General features: G+C 56.0%; 1 protein-coding gene across 1 annotated transcript; it reads right to left on the bottom strand.

Annotated features, from left to right (window-relative positions):
- Positions 1-1,179: 1,179 nt before the first annotated feature.
- Positions 1,180-11,189, bottom strand: RBM42 (RNA binding motif protein 42). The gene is made up of 11 exons (XM_037883198.2): positions 10,986-11,189; positions 10,039-10,192; positions 7,613-7,700; positions 7,450-7,524; positions 5,626-5,691; positions 4,952-5,115; positions 4,211-4,354; positions 3,192-3,398; positions 2,551-2,671; positions 2,017-2,211; positions 1,180-1,590 (listed from the first exon to the last, which is right to left on the bottom strand). The coding sequence occupies exons 1-11, from the start codon at positions 11,126-11,128 to the stop codon at positions 1,478-1,480; spliced, it is 1,470 nt and encodes a 489-aa protein (XP_037739126.1). The 5' UTR covers positions 11,129-11,189; the 3' UTR covers positions 1,180-1,477.
- Positions 11,190-19,435: the final 8,246 nt, after the last annotated feature.

Genomic DNA, 19,435 nt, shown 5'->3' on the forward strand with positions numbered 1-19,435 from the left:
CAGCAGGTGGCGCTACAGCCTGCCACACCTACTCCAATCTGCACCTACCTTCCAGCTCCACAGTGCTACTGCCCCCTGGTGGAGACACTGCAGGGCTCCCTCCCCTAGGGGTTACATCAGGGGTGGGCAAACTTTTTGGCCTGAGGGCCACATCTGCATATGGAAATTGTATGGCAGGCTATGAATGCTCATGAAATTGGGGGCTGGGGTGCGGAGGGAGTGTGGGCTCCTGGGTGGGGCCAGAAAAGAGTTCAGGGTGCAGGATGGGGAGTGTGAGGGCTCTGGGCTGGGGGGGTGCGGCTTCCAAGGTGGGACCAGAAATGAGGGGTTTGGCATATGGGAGGGGGCTCCGGGCTGAGGCAGGAGATTGTGGTGTGGGCACGGGTAAGGGCTGGGGTTGGAGCAGAGGGGTTAGGAGTATGGGAGGGGGCACCAGCCAGGGGGCTTTGTGCACTGCCCCATCCGCAGGCACCACCCCTACAGCTCCCATTGGCTGAGGTTCCCAGCCAATGGGAGCTGCAGAACCAGTGCTTGGGGCAGGGACAGCAGCAGCAGGATGCGGAATCCTCTGGCTGCCCCTACGTGTAGGAGCCGGAGCAGGGACATGCCGCTGGCTCCCGGGAGCCCTGTGGAGTGGGACAAGCCCCTGACCCTGGTCCCCAGCAGGAGCTCAAGAGCCGGATTAAAAGGTCTGACAGGCTGGACACAGCCTGTAGTTTGCCCACCCCTGGGTTACACATACCTGGGCTGCCCTACCAGGTCAGAGCTTGAGATCCAGCACCCAGCCAGCCCCCCGCTGCAGGTCAGGATAGAGGGGCACTGGCAGAGCTTGCGGGGGGGAGCCCAGGTCAGGCCCAGCAGGGGGCTATTGAGCCAGGATTGAGGGATACTGGCAGAGCTGGGGGGAAGCGGGGGAGCCCAGAGCTGGGCTGTAGGATGGGATTGATGGGCACTGACCCGAATTATTCATCTCTGTGGGGGAACAGCTTGGTGCTCGCAGTAATCACCTCTCCCTCTGCCCCCCTACCCTGGGTTGGAGGGAAGCGAATGAGGCTTTAGACCCATCCCCATCCCTGAGCTCCGACCCTCCAGCAGGAGGCGGTATGGACCTGGGGAGCACCCCCAAAACCATGCTCCAGGGAGAAACAGCAAGGGAACCCCAGCCATTGGGCTTGTAAGTACAAAAGAAAAAAAAAGAATATTTATTAGAGTGGAGCCCCTGGCCCTGGGGGGAGCGTTACACACATGCCCACCCCCCATGGGCACCGGTACCCCTGGGCAGCACCCAAGGGGGCACTGGAGAGTCCATGGAGGAATCAGCCCTGGGCCAGGAGCTGTCATACAAGACAGATGGAACGGGGCAAGGAAGCTGGCCACCCAGCACCAAAGCCCCCAGGGCAGGCGGGGGCCAAGTCCGCCTGGCGTCTGCTGGGGGGCCCAGGGTAGGGGCCCGGGCTGGCAGGATCCTCCCCCCCGGCTATCTCAGTCCAAGTTTCTTCTTCTCTTTCTGCTTCTTGCGCACCACATCGATGTTGCGATCCTTCCACATGCTCTTGCGCAGCTTGATGGGGCGGCTGCCCACGTATTTACCTGTCGGGGGACACAGATGGGAGCAGGGGGTCAGTAGATGGGGGGCAGCAGGTGCTCCCAGAATGGGAGGGGGGGAACGGGAGGGGACATTACACAGATCTGGCTGCACCTTCCTCCGCAGAGGTGCTTTTCAAACACCCTCAGGTTGTTCCCTTCGCCAGGCTGGGTGCTTCTCCCAGGCCAATCGCCAGGGCTCTATGTGGGGCTGAGCTGCCCCATAGCTTGCATTGCCCGCCAGGCCCTCCCCCCGTAAATCACCTTTGGGCAACCTCAGCCCCCCCAGCCCAAGATACACGCTGGGGGTGGCACCAGGGTCAAAGGGCAGCCAAGCCAACTGGAGCAAGACAGGGTAACCTGCCCACCACCCATTAGTGGTGCGACAGCCTAATCCACCCCCCCCCCGGCACCTGTCCCACCTCCCCTCACCGTTCATCTCGCGCATGGCGCGGACGTAGTCGTTGGGGTCCTTGAAGCTGACAAACCCGTAGCCCTTGGTCTTGCCGGTGCGCTTGTCCCGGATCACCTTGGCCTTGAGGAAGGACGGGTAGCGGCTGAAGGCCCGGGCCAGGATGTCGTCGTTCACCTCGTTGCCCAGGTCCCCGCAGAAGATCCGGAAGTCATCTGGGATATGGGGTGGGGGGGGGAGGTTGAGAGAGGGGCAGGGCCATAGGACCCCTGCCTGTGATCATGGCAGTCCTCTGCCAGAGCTCAGCATCTGCTGCATGGAATGAGCCTGCCAGGTCAACCCCCAGCAATATCCAGTGGCAGGGAGTCCCAGAGGTCAACCCTCAACATCATCCCCCTGCAGCAGGGAGTCCCACAAATCAACTGCAATCATATTCTGGGGTTCGCCTGCACCCCGCTCCAGTTGGCAATCCCTCCCCTCCCCACCCCAGCCCAGCCACCTGGGATTCCCCCCCGCCCCAACTCCAGCTGATCACGACCCTGCCCCCCACTCACCTGAGTCCCACTCCAGCAGGCTGGAGTCCTCCCAGCAGCTCCCGGCGGCCGTGCGGATGCAGCGCTTCAGCTTTTCCTGCCTGCTTTTCTTCTTGTCCTCGACCACGGGTTCCGCCACGGGCTGGGGAGGCCACGGGTCAGCCACATCCCCCAGGGCAGACCCCAGAGCAGCCGTCCCCGCGCTCTCCACTCCCTCCAGGGCCTTCACAGCCCTCTGGCCCAGGGCTGGCTCCAGACCACCCCCTGCCCCGGTGAGATCCTGACTGAGCCATGGGGAGCCCCCCCGTCCCCCTTGGGATTTCCCCAGCCTGCGGCCTACTGGCAGAGGAGGGACCGTCACACAGTGCAGACCAAGCCCCACCCCCGCATGCAGCACTCCCACGGTACAGACCCCCACCCCCTGTAGGAGCAGCCCCCCGCCTTGGCACAGGACCCTCCTTCCCTATTGGTACCCCTGGTGTCTCTGGAGAGACCCCACCCCCACCCCTCCCGTGGTTCCCCCCACTCCAGCCCAGACTCCCTCCCACTTGGTGTCCCCTCACAACCATCCCACATTCCCCACCCCAGCCCTCCTGTTCTCCCCCTACTCCCGCACATACCCCTTCCCCGATCCCCTCCACCAGAGAAAGATGTCCCCTTACCTCCATTGGTGCAAATCCAGGTTCAGGGCCCCGGGGCCGCCGTCCCCGTATGGGCCCCAGTTCAGGCCCACGCAGTGCAGGCAGCACCCTGGCCTCTGGCATCACAGGCTCCACCTCAGGCATGCTGGGGCCGATCACAGCCTCCTCCAGCCCCCCCGGCTCCTTCTCTTCCACCACAACTGGTGGGGGCTGCTCCCGCAGCTCCTCCTGCAGCAACAGGGAGACTGACACAAGGGCCATGCGACTGCAGAGGGACTGGCCTGGGGAACTCCCCACCTCATTAATCCAGTCCAAGGGGAGCAGGTGTGTTCGCCCATGGGACTCCCTGCCCCATGAATCCCATGAAAGGTCAGCCTGAAGCCCTGAGTTAACTGAATATCCAGGCAGGACAGGTTATTATAAAGGAATTAACCAATAGGACACCGGAGCTAGCCCATGGGACTTCCTGCCGCTGGGGCAGTTAATGGGGTTAACACAAAATCACTGGGTTAAACCTGCAGAACTCCCTGCCACTGGGACATGTACTGGGAGTTCTCCATGTTCCACGCACTAATCCTCCAAACATCGATGCAGTGGGCGAAATCCGAGGTACTATAAGGATGGAATCCTGGGGGACATTAAAGTCCGTCCCACAGGACCCTCCACCCCTACTGCAGGGGTGTGGCCGGCACCTGCCCCACTAATCTCCCGGCATTCCCCCCAACCTGGCCAGCACCAGAGCCCTTCCAGGACACCTCCCAGCCACAGGGACATGGCAGCAAGCAGCTTGGTATGTTTTAAAGGGGCATTAGACATTTAATAACCCCATACAAGACTGGCAAGGATCAGAGCTCTTGACCCTCGTGCTTCAGGGCAGGAGCAAAGCCACAGACTGGGGGAAGGAAGGAAGCTCCCCCCATGGGGTAGGATGGCCCAGCGAGATGTGTTTTGGGCAGGGGTGGGTGGGTGTGTTTAATGCCTTCCTCTCAAGCACCAACGGAGTTTGAGTGGCAGAGAGCTCTGCCTCTGCCCCCCCATACCTCCTGCTTTTTCACCGGCGGTGCGGAGTACACTGTGGGAGCTGCCTGGATCACCATGGGGTTTATCTTCGGAGCTGCCACGACAGGGGGGCGGGGAACTGACATCAGAGGAGTGATCGGGCCGATGGGGACCCCGGGTCCCACCTAAACAGCAGCAACAGCAGGGTCATTAAAGGGGCTTATGCAGACAATGGCTCCCTGGCCTGTGCCTCTGTCCAGCTGCTGGACAGAGCTTAGAATACAGCCCCACCCCCACAGCTGGCGATACCCCCAGTGCTGAAATGCAGCTGCCTCTGGGGTGGGACATAGCAGTTAGTGAGCAGCCACACAACAGGGTCAGCCAGCACTGACCGTGAGAGGACAGCGCTCCCTCTATTGAGCCCTCCACCACGCTCCCTGCAGCACAGCGCCCCCTAGTGCCATGCTAAGGCATCGGGACCAGCCCTGACTGCCAGGGGAGAGCGCCCCCAACCCCGCTCCCTGCAGCACAGCACCCCTAGCGCTGCACTGGGGCCAGCCCTGACTGCGAAAGGAAAGCACTCCCCCACAGCTTCCTGCAGCACCTATCATTCCATTTGCTTCTCCTCCAATTGCTGACCAGCCCCAACCCTGCTTCGCTCCAGATCTGATCCCACGATACAGCCACAGACGCCCTCCACCTTGGCAGGTGAGAGCCAACCGCCACTCCCCATTGGCTCCTGTCCCTCCCTCTGGCCCCATCGCTGAAGGAAACACACTCACCGGTGGGCCAGTTCTCATAGGCCCTATGGGCCCCATAAGCGGGCCAGGGGGCCTCTGCATGGGGGGTCCCATCATCATCTGTGGGCCCTGGGGACCGGGCATGGGGGGCCCCACCATGGCTGGGTGGTGAGGCGGACGCATCGCCAGGGGCCTGGGAGCACCGGCTACGAGACAGACAGACAGAAAGAAACGGGTTTTCCATTTCGATGACAACAGGATTTCCCCCATGGCTTCGATTCTGGGACTAACCCCTGATTCAAGGACGGAGGGAAATCCAGGAAGCGAAACTTACCCAACAGGAAGTGAAACCAACCATCCCACCCCCGGGCTTTAAGAAGTGCAAAGAAAGGAGCAAGCAAACTGCACCAGGAAAACAGGCTTCCCCCTTCTGCTTCGGTTTTAGCATTTCCCCTGACTGGGGGAGAATCCAGGAAGTGAAACTGGTCTCCCCGTCCCTTGGCAAAGAATAGAGCAAACAAACTGCTAACCTCAGGATTTATAGAAAGGCCTGATTTATTTCTCAAGAATCTCACTTATCAGGAAAACTCGGGAGGGAATTTTTATTGAAATACGATTTCAGACTCAACAGTGTCTCCTGATTGAAAGGGAGAGCACCGGTAGGATCCAGGCATGTCAGACGAGGGTAAAGATGGGGCTGGCTGGGGGAAGCTTACCAGATCTCTGCAGGACGTGAGGCACAAAGGCTGGTCGAAGGATTGGAGGCCTCTGTGGAGGGACAACTGCAGAGGGTGAGAAGGACAATTTTACGTTAAGGCGCCAGGCTGGGTCTTGCAAGTGCTGGGTTCAATTCCCAGCACTGCTGCACGCTCCCTGCGTGACTGCGGACAAATTACTTTGACTCTCCATGTCTCACTTTCCTCTCCTGAAAAACTAGAATGGTCCTTCTTTTGCCTCGTCTAGTTATATTGACAGCTTTTCGGGGCAGGACGGTCTCTCATTGTGTCTGGGCAGTGCCTGGCACGATAGGGCCCTGATCTCAGCTGGGGCAGGGACTGTCTCTCACTGTGTGTCTGGGCAGCGCCTGGCACAACTGGGTCCTGATCTCAGGTGGGACAGGGACTGTCTCTTGCTGTGTGTCTCAGCAGTGCCTGGCACAACTCAGCTGGGGGTGCTACTGTATTACAAACAGACCAAGCGTACTAGCTCTGGGACTGATCATTAGGGGAAAATCCCTTCTAGACTCCAAGCTGTAAGGCAGCAATGTACAGGAATCATGTTACCCTGAGGAAATTGCATCCTGGTTGATTAGACAGCTGCCTTTGGAGGAGGAGCCTTGTTAATATCCATCCACACCCATCCCAATTCTGTACAGCGATCACATGAGTTACGTCAGGCATCTAGGGTGAAGGAAGATGGGAGCTGGAGTCCCCTCCCCCAAACCACGATTGGAGTGCAGGTTTCACATTTCAACGACATGAGGCAAACTGAGTCACAGCCAACTGCTGGCTCAGCTGGATTCATTCCCACCCCGTCTTGTGATGTCAGCACAGACAACAGAACAAATACAACATCTTTTCTACACCTTTGCAGCTAAAGGATCCCAAAGCCCTTTAGAGGCTGCATACACAGCAGGGGTTTTCAAACTGGGGGTCAGGACCCCTCATGGGGTCACGAGGTTATTAAATGGGGGGTTGTGAGCTGTCAACCTCCACCCCAAACCCCGCTTTGCCTCCAGCATTTATAATGGTGTTAAGTATATTAAAAAGTTTTCTAATTTATAAGGGGGGGAGGTCGCACTCAGAGACTTGCTAAGTGAAAGGGGTCATCAGTAGAAAACGTTTGAGCCACAGATATACAGTAATCATTCACTCAGTGATGAAATGCAGCTGCCTCTAGGGCGGGGCACAGCAGCTGTATACAGGCAGCTGCATCTCACCACAGAGTGAATGATTACTGTATATGCAGCCTCTAGAGGGCTTTGGGATCCTATATAGTGCAGGGCTAAGATGCAGCTGCCTCTGGGATGGCATACAGCATTTATAAAGCATGTTAGGCTTCTTTAGGGTTAGGAACAAACTTTGCCTGAGAGATTATTCCATAACTGTCCACTAGAGGGTGCACCTTACACCATCCTCTGAATCAGCTGGTGTAGGCACCTGTCAAGAGACCAGGCAGACGGGATACCTCACTAGAAGGACCTGCTGGTTCGATCCAGACAGCAGGGAGGAGGCCACATTAGACGAGGCCACGGTTCTGATCCAGGGTGGCAGGATACCAGGTTAGATGGGCCTATTGCTATATATATGATATGATAAAGCTGCTCCCCAGAAGACAACCGTTCGGTAGCCCCATGTATGAAATGAAGTTACTGGGTCTCCTGTCAGTTCCTAGCTATATCGATGCCTGCAAACAAACAAACCCAGCACCCAGCTGGGACAAATAGCTCATCGGCAGCCGTGGAAGAGGAGCTGTGGGCTAGCTGAGCCCCCCCTCCAGGCGGTGAGGTTTGTGGAGGGACTCCTGTCCTGTCGCTGTACCTGCCCTGCGGATGAAGAGGGGGCTTCGGTTCTCGGGGCTGTCGATCCGGCACCTCTCGCCAGCGCTGAAGTTCACTCAAAGAGAAAGAAAGGACACATTGCTTTGGAATCTCAAACGTGCCATGTGCAGTCAGACACTAGGCCACCGAGACACGCTACGTACCTGGTCCCACGAACGGTACTGGGGGGGCCACGATGGGGGCCACGACGGTGGCTGCGGCAGCTGCTCGGGCTTCTAAGCTCTGCTGGACCTGGAGCGGAACAGAAACATGAATCAAGAGCGGCAGCTGTTAATGCAGACCTCTATAATACCCCTGGGGGAGAGGCACATGGGCTAGTGCAGAAGGAATACCACCCCTCCTCATGCCCCCTGCCCTGAAACATCTGTCCAGAGGCAGGTAACACAGCCCCCACCACCCCAGGAAACATCTGTGCAGCTGCAGAAAGGACCAGCTAGTTAAAGGTCACAGCAGGACCAGGAAAGAGGCTGAGCAGTGGGATTTGACAGGGCTGCTGAGGGAGTGAGACCCGCAAGCCTGGCATAGGAGTGGAGGGTTAATTTAGCTTTAGCTCAGCCACACCACTGGCCTCCAACAACACCAGACCATCAGCACAGAGAGGCAAGGGGAGGTGGGCGACACCGCACAGAAATGAGAGCAAACAGAGCCAGAGACCCACTCCGGGAACAGCCCATTAGGGGACTGGGTCCCAACTACATTCCGTCTGTGTGCCAACCTGGGATTTAGACCCCAGACAGTCAGGGCAAGGACATGGTAACTGGCTACTGCTTTTCATGCAGAGCAGTTTTCATAGATTCCAAGGCCAGAAGGGAGCATCAGATCGTCAAGTCTGACCTCCTGTATAACACAGGCCAGAAAATTTCAGCCAGCTCCCACTGTACTGAGTCCAGTCACTTGTGTTTGACTAAAGCTTCCTCCAGTAAGGCATCCGGTCTGGATTTGGAGACATCAAGAGACGTACAATCCGCCACTGCCCTGGTGAGTTTGTTCCAATGGTTTGTTTGGATTAAGCTAAACAGGAACAAGACACCCTTAATCTGAATTAACTTCTCAGTTTAGACAAGCCTAGAATAAGGTAGGGCGGTGGTTTTCAATCTTTTTTCATTTGTGACCCCCTAAAAATGTTGGCGGCAAAGACCCCTTTGGAAATTTTAGATAGACCTGGGGGTCTACAGACCACAGGTTGAAAACCACTGAGGTAGGGTGTGAATTTAAAGTGCAGTAGCTATTCCTGATTAACTCCCTATGTGAATGACCTTATTCCGATATGAGTGTTCCCACATGAAGATAGTTAGGATCAACTATTCCTAAATAGTTCCAGGAATAAACAAGACATAATTGTAAAATCTCCAGGGGAAGGAATGTCTTTTTCATTGTGTGTTCGTATAGCACCAAGCGGGGAGCCCTGGTCTATGAGGACACTTGGCAGAATTTTTTAAAATAATTTCAAAGCCTAATATTGGTGTTTTTAAGCATTTTTTTCACCAATTTCTATCCATTTAAATTTTCACAGTTGCGGGAAGTTATTGGGGGAAGTCAGACAATAATTTAATGACAGCAGATGTTGAGATTTTAACAGTTTATAACTGTTAAAACACAAATTGTCAACATCACACGTCATATACAAAGTAAATATCCTTAAATCAAACTTGTGAGTTTTCAAGCAGCATTTTGCTTACTTTGCATGTAAATTTTGATTATCACGGATGGAAATATTTTTACAGCATTTGCAAGTGCACAGTGAAATCAATGTTTAACAACAAAAATCAAATCCTTTCCAGCCTAAGATGACTAGGGCCCCAGGAGCTACCCCAACACAAATAAGGGACTGACACAGTGAAGAGAGGTGTTTTGCATTTAATGATATTTCCACACAATCTACTCCACCACTCAAAAAGCATCCTACCCACGTGCAGCTCCCTAAAAGCCAATGAGGGAGAGCAGCCGGAGACCCCTGAGGACTATTAGGGACCTCACTATGTTGATCTATTAACCTGGGGGCAAAGGTATCTTGGTTGTGAATATTTCATCTAGTAACCAAGGGGGATGGATAACTCACTCCCTAGTGATGGGTGCCAACACTGTCCCCTAACCAGACAGACAGATGGACACACAGCAGAGAGTTGATGGAGAAGGGGGGGGGGGGGCAGGGGAGTGCAGTCACAGACAGCCCAAGTCAGGGCTGTGGCCAGCACGTGCCCAGAGCATCTCTGTTTTTAACAAAAAGAACACGAGTACTTGTGGCACCTTAGAGACTAACAAATTTATCTGAGCATAAGCTTTCGTGAGCTACAGCTCACTTCATCGGATGCATTCTGATGAAGTGAGCTGTAGCTCACGAAAGCTTATGCTCAAATAAATTGGTTAGTCTCTAAGGTTCCACAAGTACTCCTGTTCTTTTTGCGGATACAGACTAACACGGCTGCTACTCTGAAATCTGTTTTTAATCACTCAGCTGCCACCAGACTACATTCCCTCACCGCGTTTCTGGGCCAATGAACTGCAGCGGCACCCAGCATCGCTCCCACGCTGCTCATGCCCCATGGTGAGGGATAAGCCAGTGCCTCACCTGCTGGTAGGTGTTGGTGGCGATGATGGGCCGGATCACTGGGACTGGGGGCACTGTGGGCACAGCCGGCACTGCCAGAGCTACCGGGACGGCCTCCACCACCGGGGCCCCGGAGGGCAGGGAGACAGGGGCCCCCAGCACCTCCTGCTCAAACCTGTACAGGGCGAGGGACGACAAATGGAAGCACATTGAGGCCTCCCTGCTACCATCCAGAGTTTTCCATGCCCTTGCCCTGAGCCCCCCCAGGTCCCAGTTGCTCAGGTCCCCCTTCTGCCACAAGGCCCACCCCTTCTTCAATGCAGGGTCTTTCACTGCTTTGCCCTGATATCTGCCCATCCCCGGCCCTCCTCCCCGCAGCTCCCCATTCCCTCCCGCCAAGAGCTCTCCGTTACCCTCACCAGACACCCCAAGGATTCCAGGTGCTCCCACCTCCCTGCGCCCTCTCAGGGGTTCCCATCCCTTTGTCCTTCAATCTCCCTGCAGGATTCACCCCCTTTCCCCCCACAAGTCTCTACTGATCTCCAGCCCCTTTCTACTCCAGATCTCCCACCCCTCTGTCCTGGGCTCTGCTCATCACACGCCCACCACCGCGAGCCCTAATTCTTCAGCCGAACCCTCCTGCTCCCTCCCTCCATCATCCTCTCCAGACAGCCCACCAGCTTCTTTTCAACCCCTTTATCCTCATCCCACCCCCCTCCCGGGGTCTCCCGGCCTTTTGTCCCAGCCCAGCTCCCCATAACCCATCCCTCAAGTCTCCCCACCCACAGGCCTCGCCCCCTTTTACCCTGGTCTCCCCGCAAATCCTCCCCTGCCCACTCCAGCTCACCCCCCCAAACCTCCTCCCGCCCCTCCCCACGGTCACCCCCTCTTCTCCCGCCCACCCCAGGGCCCCGATCTCCCCCACAGACCCGCTCCGGGCCCCCCCCAGCCACTGCCCCCGCGCTCACAGCGCCATCTCCGCCTCCATCTCTTTCAGTCGCTCCTCCCCACTCTTGGGCCCCCCCGCAGCCGCGGCGCCCCCCGCGGGGCCGGGTCCCGGTCCCGGGGCTGGGGCCCCCCCGGCGGGGGGCGGGGCGGGCGGAGCCGCCATGGCGGGGTCCGGGCTCAGCCTCCGCCGCACCGCGCTGCGGCCAGACACACCCGCTTCCGGCGGGACGCCAATGACGTAGAGCACCTTCCGGCGCAGGCCGCTGAAGGCGCCACGGATTAGCCGCGCGCCACTTCCGGCGCGCGTTTGTGACGTCTCACGAGGGCGCGCGGGAAGGGTGGGGCGGCCGGAGCCTTCCGAGGCAGGAAGGGGGCGTGGCTTGGAGGGCCCCCATGGGGCGGGGCCAGGAGGACGGGGTTCCCATTGGCCTTTGCGGGGAGCACGTGATTCCTGTTTATTTCCCAGTCTCCTACTCAGGGGGGGCGGCCGGGGACTTCACCCGCTGTGTCAGAGCCCAGGCAGGGCCTAGCCCCGCCCCTTCCACGCTGCTGCCCCGCCCCTTCCTGGCCCCGCCCCCGCAGCGTGCTCCGCCCCTCCCTGCCCCGCTGGCCCCGCCCCTCGGCTGGTTCGTCCACAGTGCCCCAAATTCGACCCGGCGAGGCCGCCTTCAGCGCCAATCCCCTGCGGGGGCGGCGTAAAGAAATCGGTTTTAAGAGCCCTTTCCGTGGTAGAAAAGGGCTCCGTCGTGTGGACGGGCGCGGGGTTAAATCGATTTAACGCGGCTCAATTCGACCTCAGCTCCGAGTGTAGACCAGGGCGAAGCCGCGTCTCCTCCAGCGGGTGGGTGGGGCTCCCCCTGACTCCTCCCCGGGGGGGCGGGGTGCAGGGCGGAGCCTGGGGGCTGCCGGCTCTGGGGGCTGGACTGCTCTGGTCCCAGTGCCCCGGGCTGGGTGACTCCCCAGGGCGGGCGCGTGGCAGTGGGGTGCTGAGCTCCCTCCCGGCGCTGCAAAGCGGCTGGGATCGCGCCCCTGCCCCGCTTCCAGGGGGCTCCTGCCGTTGGCCCTCAGTGCCCAGCATGTGTCGCCCCGCCCTGCACAGCTGGCTCCAGCTTTTCTTCCTTGGTCTGAATAGAATTAGGGCCACGTCACCTCGGAGCTGGGCACGACGTCTGAACCCTGGGAGCTGAGAGTGGGAGGTCGGTGCCGGGGATGCTGCATCTTGGGATGGGCCTGGCAGCGTGGCTCTGTGTCCCCCTCTCGTGGCAGTAGCGTGAGTGGCACTTTGAACCGACCAGCAGCGTTCTGTTACTGTGACTACTGCTTTAGCTCAGCCAGCTGCAGCTCAGGAAGAGAAACCTACAGGCCATGGGTTCAAGCCCCAGAGATAACCTGATGTGATTGTCGTCAAAATATTTTCCCCACTGGCGAGGGAGGGCTCATCCCCAACCTGTTATCTCCTGCAGCTGGGACTGTGTTTCCTGCATGTGCTGGGAGGGTGAATCCCGGAGCTGGGCCCTCAGGGCCTGCCTGGAATCTCTCTGCTGAAGCTGCCTTGCACGTCCCAGCTGCTAATTCCTAAAGGCGCTTTCAGTGAGTCCTGGGCCAGAGCAGACTCAATCCGGATTCACAACCCAGGGCAGGATCCAGCCTTTGGGGCCCAATTCTGAGTCCCTTCCCTAAATCCATCCCCATGGCTCTTTTCCCTCAGCCCTGTGCAGTAAGCCCCAGCTGACCTTCAGCCTCTCGAGCACCGGGGTCACACTGACTGTCCACACGTGGGGCAGGTACCCCGCGGCCACAGTGCGGTGGCTGGACAAGGCAGGCAGGGACATCATGACAGAGGGCGCCATGAAGCAGCAGGTGGATGAACAGGGGCTCTGCCACGTCACCAGCTGGGTCAGAGTGCCGTCTGTGATGCACCGCACCAGGCTGACCTTCGTGTTAACCCCCCGAGTGCTGGGGGAGCCCATCACCCAGCCCCTGAGCCTGGAGCTGAGCCCAGGTGAGTCAGAGGGTGGGAGGATCTGGATCTCAGCTCTCGGAGGGAGCTCAGGCCTGGGAACACAGAGTTCGGGAGGAAGCTCCTGGGTATAGGGGACCCCATTTATTCCCCCCACCCAGGATGGCCCTCTGCAGTCTATTCCCCGCAGCTCTTAAATCTGCCCTGCCAATGCGATTGGGCACCCGCCCCTTTCTCTGAGCATTCGCCCCAGCCGTCGTCAGCGCAGGACCCCTGCTGCCCCATTCCCTCTCTCTGTTGCAGGACTCCTGGGTCCACCGGTCTCCTGTCTTGAGGGCTGCTTGGCTGTCGTCTTCACCGCCTGCCTCTGTTTCGTCCTGCTGGCCATCATGTTTCTCTGCCATCCCAGCCGGGGCCCGGCCAGTTCCTGCTCCTGGAAGAAGGCTGAGGAGGAGGATGAGAATGAGGTCTCCTGACCGGTCCCAGCTGGCCCCAGCTCAGAACAAGCTGGCCACAAGCAGCCGGCAGGGACTAAGTCCTAGGGGATCAGCTGGGGCAGAGCTCGAGCCACCATGAGCAAGATCTAGCACCACCTCCTGGCGACTGAGCCTCTGGAGGACCTAGGACAACCCCGCTGCCCCGGATCTACCAACCAGCCATGCCCCTCTCCCTGGTGCCCTTGACCTTGACCAAGAGCTGGGGAGACTCACCTCATCCTCTAGCAGCATCACCAAGGGGTCTCCGACCTTCCCCCCACCTCCATCATGAGAATCTGGCTCCTTCCGTGGCCTGTTACGTTCCCAGCAAGTGCACGCAGAGATGTTAGATCAAAACAGGAAATCCTTCTGCTGGGAGGCTGCCACGTCCCATAACTTTATTGCTTACACTCCAGGACCCAACACACAAAAACCCAGCCCAGCGAGAGACAAAGCAGGCTGCTCCCAAGGGAGTGAGGTACAACTCCCCCCACTTTGCTTTAAACTGACTCAAACAGAGTCCAGCAGGACCAGAAACCCCCCCTTCCCTGACTGCATTTGCCCCCCTCCCCGTGTGCCTATGCCACCCGGGACCTGGAACCAGGCCTGCTGGCTCCTGGGCTGCGACTGTATCCACACTCCTACCTCTGGCGAAGAAGGGAACAGCAGCCTGGGAGCCCTGTCTCTTCAAGCAGCCCTGCATGTCCTGCCCGCGGGTGTCCTGGTTGGTGGAGCCTACTGCCGTCCCTGATGGGCCTTAAATAGGGTGCCCGGGCCAAGCTGGAGGCTGGCTGTGCCCCTAGGGCCTAGGTGATCCTCTGGCTTGCTGCTGCAAACAGACCCTGCTGTCCTATCCTGAGACCCAGCCTTGCTCCAGGTTCCTCCTGGTCCCCTGTGCCTTTCCTGAGGGCTCGCCCTGCCTCTGCTCCATTGGTCCCCTTTGGCTGACTCACCTGGCTCTGACCCGGCCCATCAGCGTCAGCTCTGTGCTGACCCTATGGCGTGACGCTGGTATGGATGGCTGCTCCTGGCCTTGGCCCTCCGCACTGAACTGAAACCCCCTCCAGCCCAGGCACTCAGCTGATTCTTTCTGAGCTTTATTCATGTCCAGACCTGACCCTGGCACAACAGACAAATCACCAAACTCCTTCTGAGTTTCACATACATCCAGAATCACCTCTGGCTGATCAGGATTTTTACACAACCCCCTTTCAGGTAAACTGCTAGACTTCATAGTCAAAAGATTAGAAGCATTCTCTTCCTTGTTACAAGTTTGCACACTGTCAGTGGGTAACATAGTCAAATCACCGTCATGCTTTCCTTGTGTCCTGGCTGTGATATTGTTGGATCATATTAAAGAAGTTCTGTATTAAAATCACAAATGAGTTTGATTCCCCTTAGTTTAAATTCCAGGGTATTACTAATTAAGAGGTCTCTTGGTTTTTAGTACTGTTTCTCTCCCTCTATGTGTGAAACTTGCAAGCTGCTTGTTAGGGGGCTTATTCCTTCACCCACTTACTTCCCTGGTCCTTCTCGCATGAACAGAGAGCAACAATACCCGAAATCCAAAGGTGCAAACAATTCGATGTTTATTGGGGTTAACTTCCAGCAAGCATGATTCCAGTTTCCTTCCTTAGTATCCTCCTTCCCAGCTCTGACACCACAGAGCCTTACACCTGTGTCCCTGTTCCCATTCCTGCCCTTAGCCAAACATTATTCCAATTTCCTTACCCGTATTCCCTGTTCCCATTTCCCCTCTTTAGCAAAACATGATTCCAATTTCCGCACCCCCATTCCCTGTTCCCATCCCCCCACCCACACACGCATCCCCTCCCACCCACGCCCACTCACTTCCTCATTGACTACAGATTATATAGTAAAACTTGAGTTCTGCTTAGCTATACCGTAACCAATCATTTTCCTGAAATTTAACTAACCAATCCTAACATATTGTAACATGATTATGTAACCAATTATATCCCACCACCTTAATTAGTTTACACCCAGCAAAATTAATTATACAGCAGACAGGAATAATCACAGAACCAGACAGAGATTATACAGACAAACAAAAGCAAAGTGGGAACTATAATGACAAGACAATACAGAAGTGAGGATTTCACATCCCAGCTACTGATAAGTGAGTTCTTGCCAGACAGGATGCTATCAAACTAAGTTTCCTTTTACATTTTCTAGGCACTTCCCTTTCTCTGGAGGTGACAGGAATACAATCCTGTCCTGATAGTGCCTAACAGCCCAATAGCACCTTATTTCAATGTGACTAGTTTGGAATGTGAGGATGTGACTGTTCCCTTCCTAGTTTATGGCTGCCTCTGCTGCTTAGCCAAAGGCCTTAGCCTAAGAACAGGGCCTCAGACTGTCACAGTAAGAGAAGGCCGTTACACCAGCAGACAGTGATTTTGATTCTTTCTTTTATACCTCTAGAACTAGCCAAGTGATAAGAATACACCTAAATTCTTAAAGTACAGGCCTTTGCAGACAGGCCTGAATATCTATATCCTAACACTGCTAATTGTGTTAGTACGTTCTAAGACAGAGTCTGTTCTCAAAGCAATACTCTGTAACAACAGAAACAGCACCCAGAGACTCCCCGCCCTTTTGTTGTATTCATCTCGCTGTGTTAACAATTGTGATTAAAATAGAGATAGAGGATGTATGTGGATGGATGCTTGGTGTGGATAATAACTGAATGACCAGGGAGGTGCCAGCCTAAGAATCCAGTGTCCATCGGCTAAAGAAGGCGTCAAGTGGAAATAACCAGAGGACCCCGGAGGGCAGACTGGAATCCACCCAACAGCCTCAAGAATGGGAGAACCAAAGAACAAGATAACGTCTGGCAGCACGGAGCCGTCAGGAATGTGCCATCTGCTGATTGATTCAGCAACAGCATGATGAAGCAATTCCCACAGACTGGCATAGGAAGAAACTCCTATAAAAATGGCCTCTAGAAAGTGAGAACTTTGGGGTCTGATTCTGCAAACCAACTTCCAGGAGCATCAGATGAGCATCTGACAAGGCCCTGCTCCCTCCTCATGTCCAGGCCACCTGGCCAGTGGCTTGGCATGAGCAACTCTAAGGCTGGTAACTATGATAACAACCTTGCAGAACCTGTGTGTGTGTGTGTGTGTGTGTTTATGAATGAATGAATGTATGAATAAATATGAGATTGAATGGAATGTTATAGCTATAACTAACTGCTTACTATGATTCATTCTGTGTTCACAATAAATGTGGTATTTTGCCTTGTCCCTTTAATAAGAGCCTGCTGGTTTTTATTTTATTGGTATAACAATATCACCCTGATCAGACAAGGTTGTCATATCTTTACCCAGCACCACACTAGCAGCAGACAAAACAGAAGCACCAGAATCGCTTGATCCCTGGGATTTATTTATGACATTAACTGGATGCAACTTAGTTACAATGTCATTATTCCTAGCAGACACAAATTTAGGACCGCTTCCTTCCTGGGCTTTAGCTGTATCCAGATTCAACTCTGGGTCAACTGATAAATTTTCAACCATCATGGGCTGACACGGTTCTTCTTTCTGCTTTACAGACAGAGAACTAGAGAGGAACTTTTCCTCAGCAGGCATGCTGCTATTCAAACAGAGAAACAATGGGAGATATCCTTTCCTTTGTCCCAGCACTCCTTGCTGATTTCAGACACAGATAGGGTGACCAGATGTCCCGATTTTATAGGGACAGTCCCAATATTTGGGGCTTTGTCTTATATAGGCGCCTATTACCCCCCCCACCTCCATCCCGATTTTTCACATTTGCTATCTGGGCACACTAGACACATACCTGGAAAGTGAGACAGCTTCTTTCACAAGCAAGTTGCCACTCGCAACAGATAAACTGCTATTCTCCACAGACAGAGTCTCATTACACCGAGCTGCTTTCAAACAAATCATTTTTACCTTTTTCGGGCTTCCTTTCACAAACTTCACTTGCTAACAATCTATCACTTACCAAGACTGTGCCCTGTCCTTCCTCAGTTAGGGCTTTAACCTGACCATCAACTTTAATCTGCTCTAGATAAACGTTCTCCTGAGCCTTGTCTAATGCCAGATTCACTTCTGAGATACAGACAGACACTTAGAAATTTCATCACAGGAAGAGGCAGCTCAGGGTGACGCCCCCCCCAAACGGAGCGGTGACGGGCAAGTCAGCTGTGATGAGCCCTGAAAGGAAAACAGAGTTGGGGGAGAGATCCTGGCTGCTGCCCCAGCTCTCGTCCCCAGCTACCCAGAGATCCCAGCTGCAGCCACGGTGCCTGCTCCTGGCTGCAGCCCCCTGCCCCCCACTGCCCAGGGACCCCAGAGATCCTGGCCGCAGTTATAAACAAGCATCATAATTTATTTTACAGATGGAAAAATGGAGGCAGAAAGGCCATGAACTGAGTGACTCAAAGTCACCCTGACAGTCAGTGGCAAAGGCAGGAAGAGAACCCAGGAGTCCTGGCTTTCAGCTGCCCAGCTCTAACCACTAGACACCACTCCCCTCCCAGAGCTGGGGATAGAACCGAGGAGTCCTGGCTCCCAGCCTCTGCTGCTCTAATCACCAGATTACGCTTCTCCCTGGCTGGTACTATCTATGGAGAGACCAACGTCACCTTCTGAACAACCCGCGCCGGGGTGGGGGCTCGAGCCGGCTCTGCGCTGGGTTGTTAAGAGGGACCCCTGGGTATGGAACCCGGCCCTTGTTGCTGCCGACTCCACATGGCAGCAGGGTTCAGTTACCACAGGATACGCTGTGGTCACAGGCCGTTTAACCCCCCATCCATTGACGGGTCTGACAGCTCCATGGTGAGAAGCAGCAGGTCCCTCAGAGGCTGCCTGTGCGGGTGGATCGAGGACTAAAGCAAACTGCAGGTGATTCTGTATTTGCTTCGCCTTCCACCCTGGTTACAGGAAATTGGTTACACAGGCTTAGAAGCAGCAGAGGTTTCAATAAATTTGTCCTGAGGCCAGATCCTCGTGACAGAGCTGGGCTGATGGAAACTCCTCAGTCACATGCAGGCATGATGCAGTGTTTGGGGACATCTGCAAACCCCTGTGCTTCCCCCATAGCAATGGGCTGCCGGGAATTCCCTTAGCTTAGCGATTTAAAAACCCAACAAGGAGCGACTGATATTCAGAGCAGGCTTCAGGAGGCCACACTGCCTGTGCCCGTCCCCCATTTCCTGACTGCGACTCTCTCTGGGCTCTCTGTCTGCCGGGATCCAGCTGGGCTGCGCCGGTGAGTACATCAGTGGCCCAGGTTGCTTGTCTCAGACAGCGTCCGCCTGTCTCCAGGGTTCGAATGGCCAGGGCCAGCCTTAGGGGAAAAAAGGTGCCCTGGGCGAACTTGTATTTTGGTGCCCTTTCTTTGAGTTTAAGTATGTAGTCGTGTTGGGGAACGTTTCAGAAATAAGGCTGTAATCTCTAAACAGGGCCCTCTCGCTGGGCAGCAGCACGGGAGAGGCCAGCGCCCGTCACGGGGTTGAATCAGAGCTGGCACCAGATCCCGGCTGGTGTCAATCGGCCCCAGCTCCATCGGTTGCTGTCAGTGGGGCCAGATCATACTCTCCAACTCCATAGGTGCTCTGGGACTCAAGCGCCCACGGAAAAAAAATGAGGGGGTCCTCAGCACCCACCAGCCACAGCTGTTTGGTGGGGCCCCAGGGCTGGCCACTAATCAGCTGTTTAGTGGCTAGCGGGAGGTGCTGGGGAAGGGCGGAGAGGAGTCAGCAGCAGGCAGACGGTGGGGGGGGGACTTGGATGAGGCGGCTGAGATGAGCAAGCAAAGGGAGGGTGGAGTGGGGTCAGGAAGAGAGGGAGCGAGGGCGGGGCCTCAGGGGAAGGAGCAGAGTGCGGGGTGGGACCTCGGGGGGAAGACCCACCAGGGAAAATAAAAGTCAGCACCTATGGGCCAGATCCCAGCTGGTGGGAATTCCAGCTGAAAAGCAAGTCACTGGTTGTCAGCACTGGGCGGGCGTTAATTGGCATGAATACTCTGAAGCCACACA

The sequence above is a fragment of the Chelonia mydas genome, chromosome 24 (genome assembly GCF_015237465.2).
Source record: "Chelonia mydas isolate rCheMyd1 chromosome 24, rCheMyd1.pri.v2, whole genome shotgun sequence".
In the NCBI taxonomy this organism is placed as follows: domain Eukaryota; kingdom Metazoa; phylum Chordata; order Testudines; family Cheloniidae; genus Chelonia; species Chelonia mydas.

What these genes read in the sequence shown, in the direction of transcription:
- RBM42 (XM_037883198.2), bottom strand. Translation starts at nt 11,128, where the DNA reads ATGGCGGCTCCGCCCGCCCCGCCCCCCGCCGGGGGGGCCCCAGCCCCG. An exon ending in CCACCAACACCTACCAGCAG is followed by an intron (nt 7,701 to 10,038) that starts GTGAGGCACTGG and finishes GTTCCGCTCCAG; the next exon opens with GTCCAGCAGAGCTTAGAAGC. An exon ending in CTGGATTTGCACCAATGGAG is followed by an intron (nt 2,672 to 3,191) that starts GTAAGGGGACAT and finishes TGGCCTCCCCAG; the next exon opens with CCCGTGGCGGAACCCGTGGT.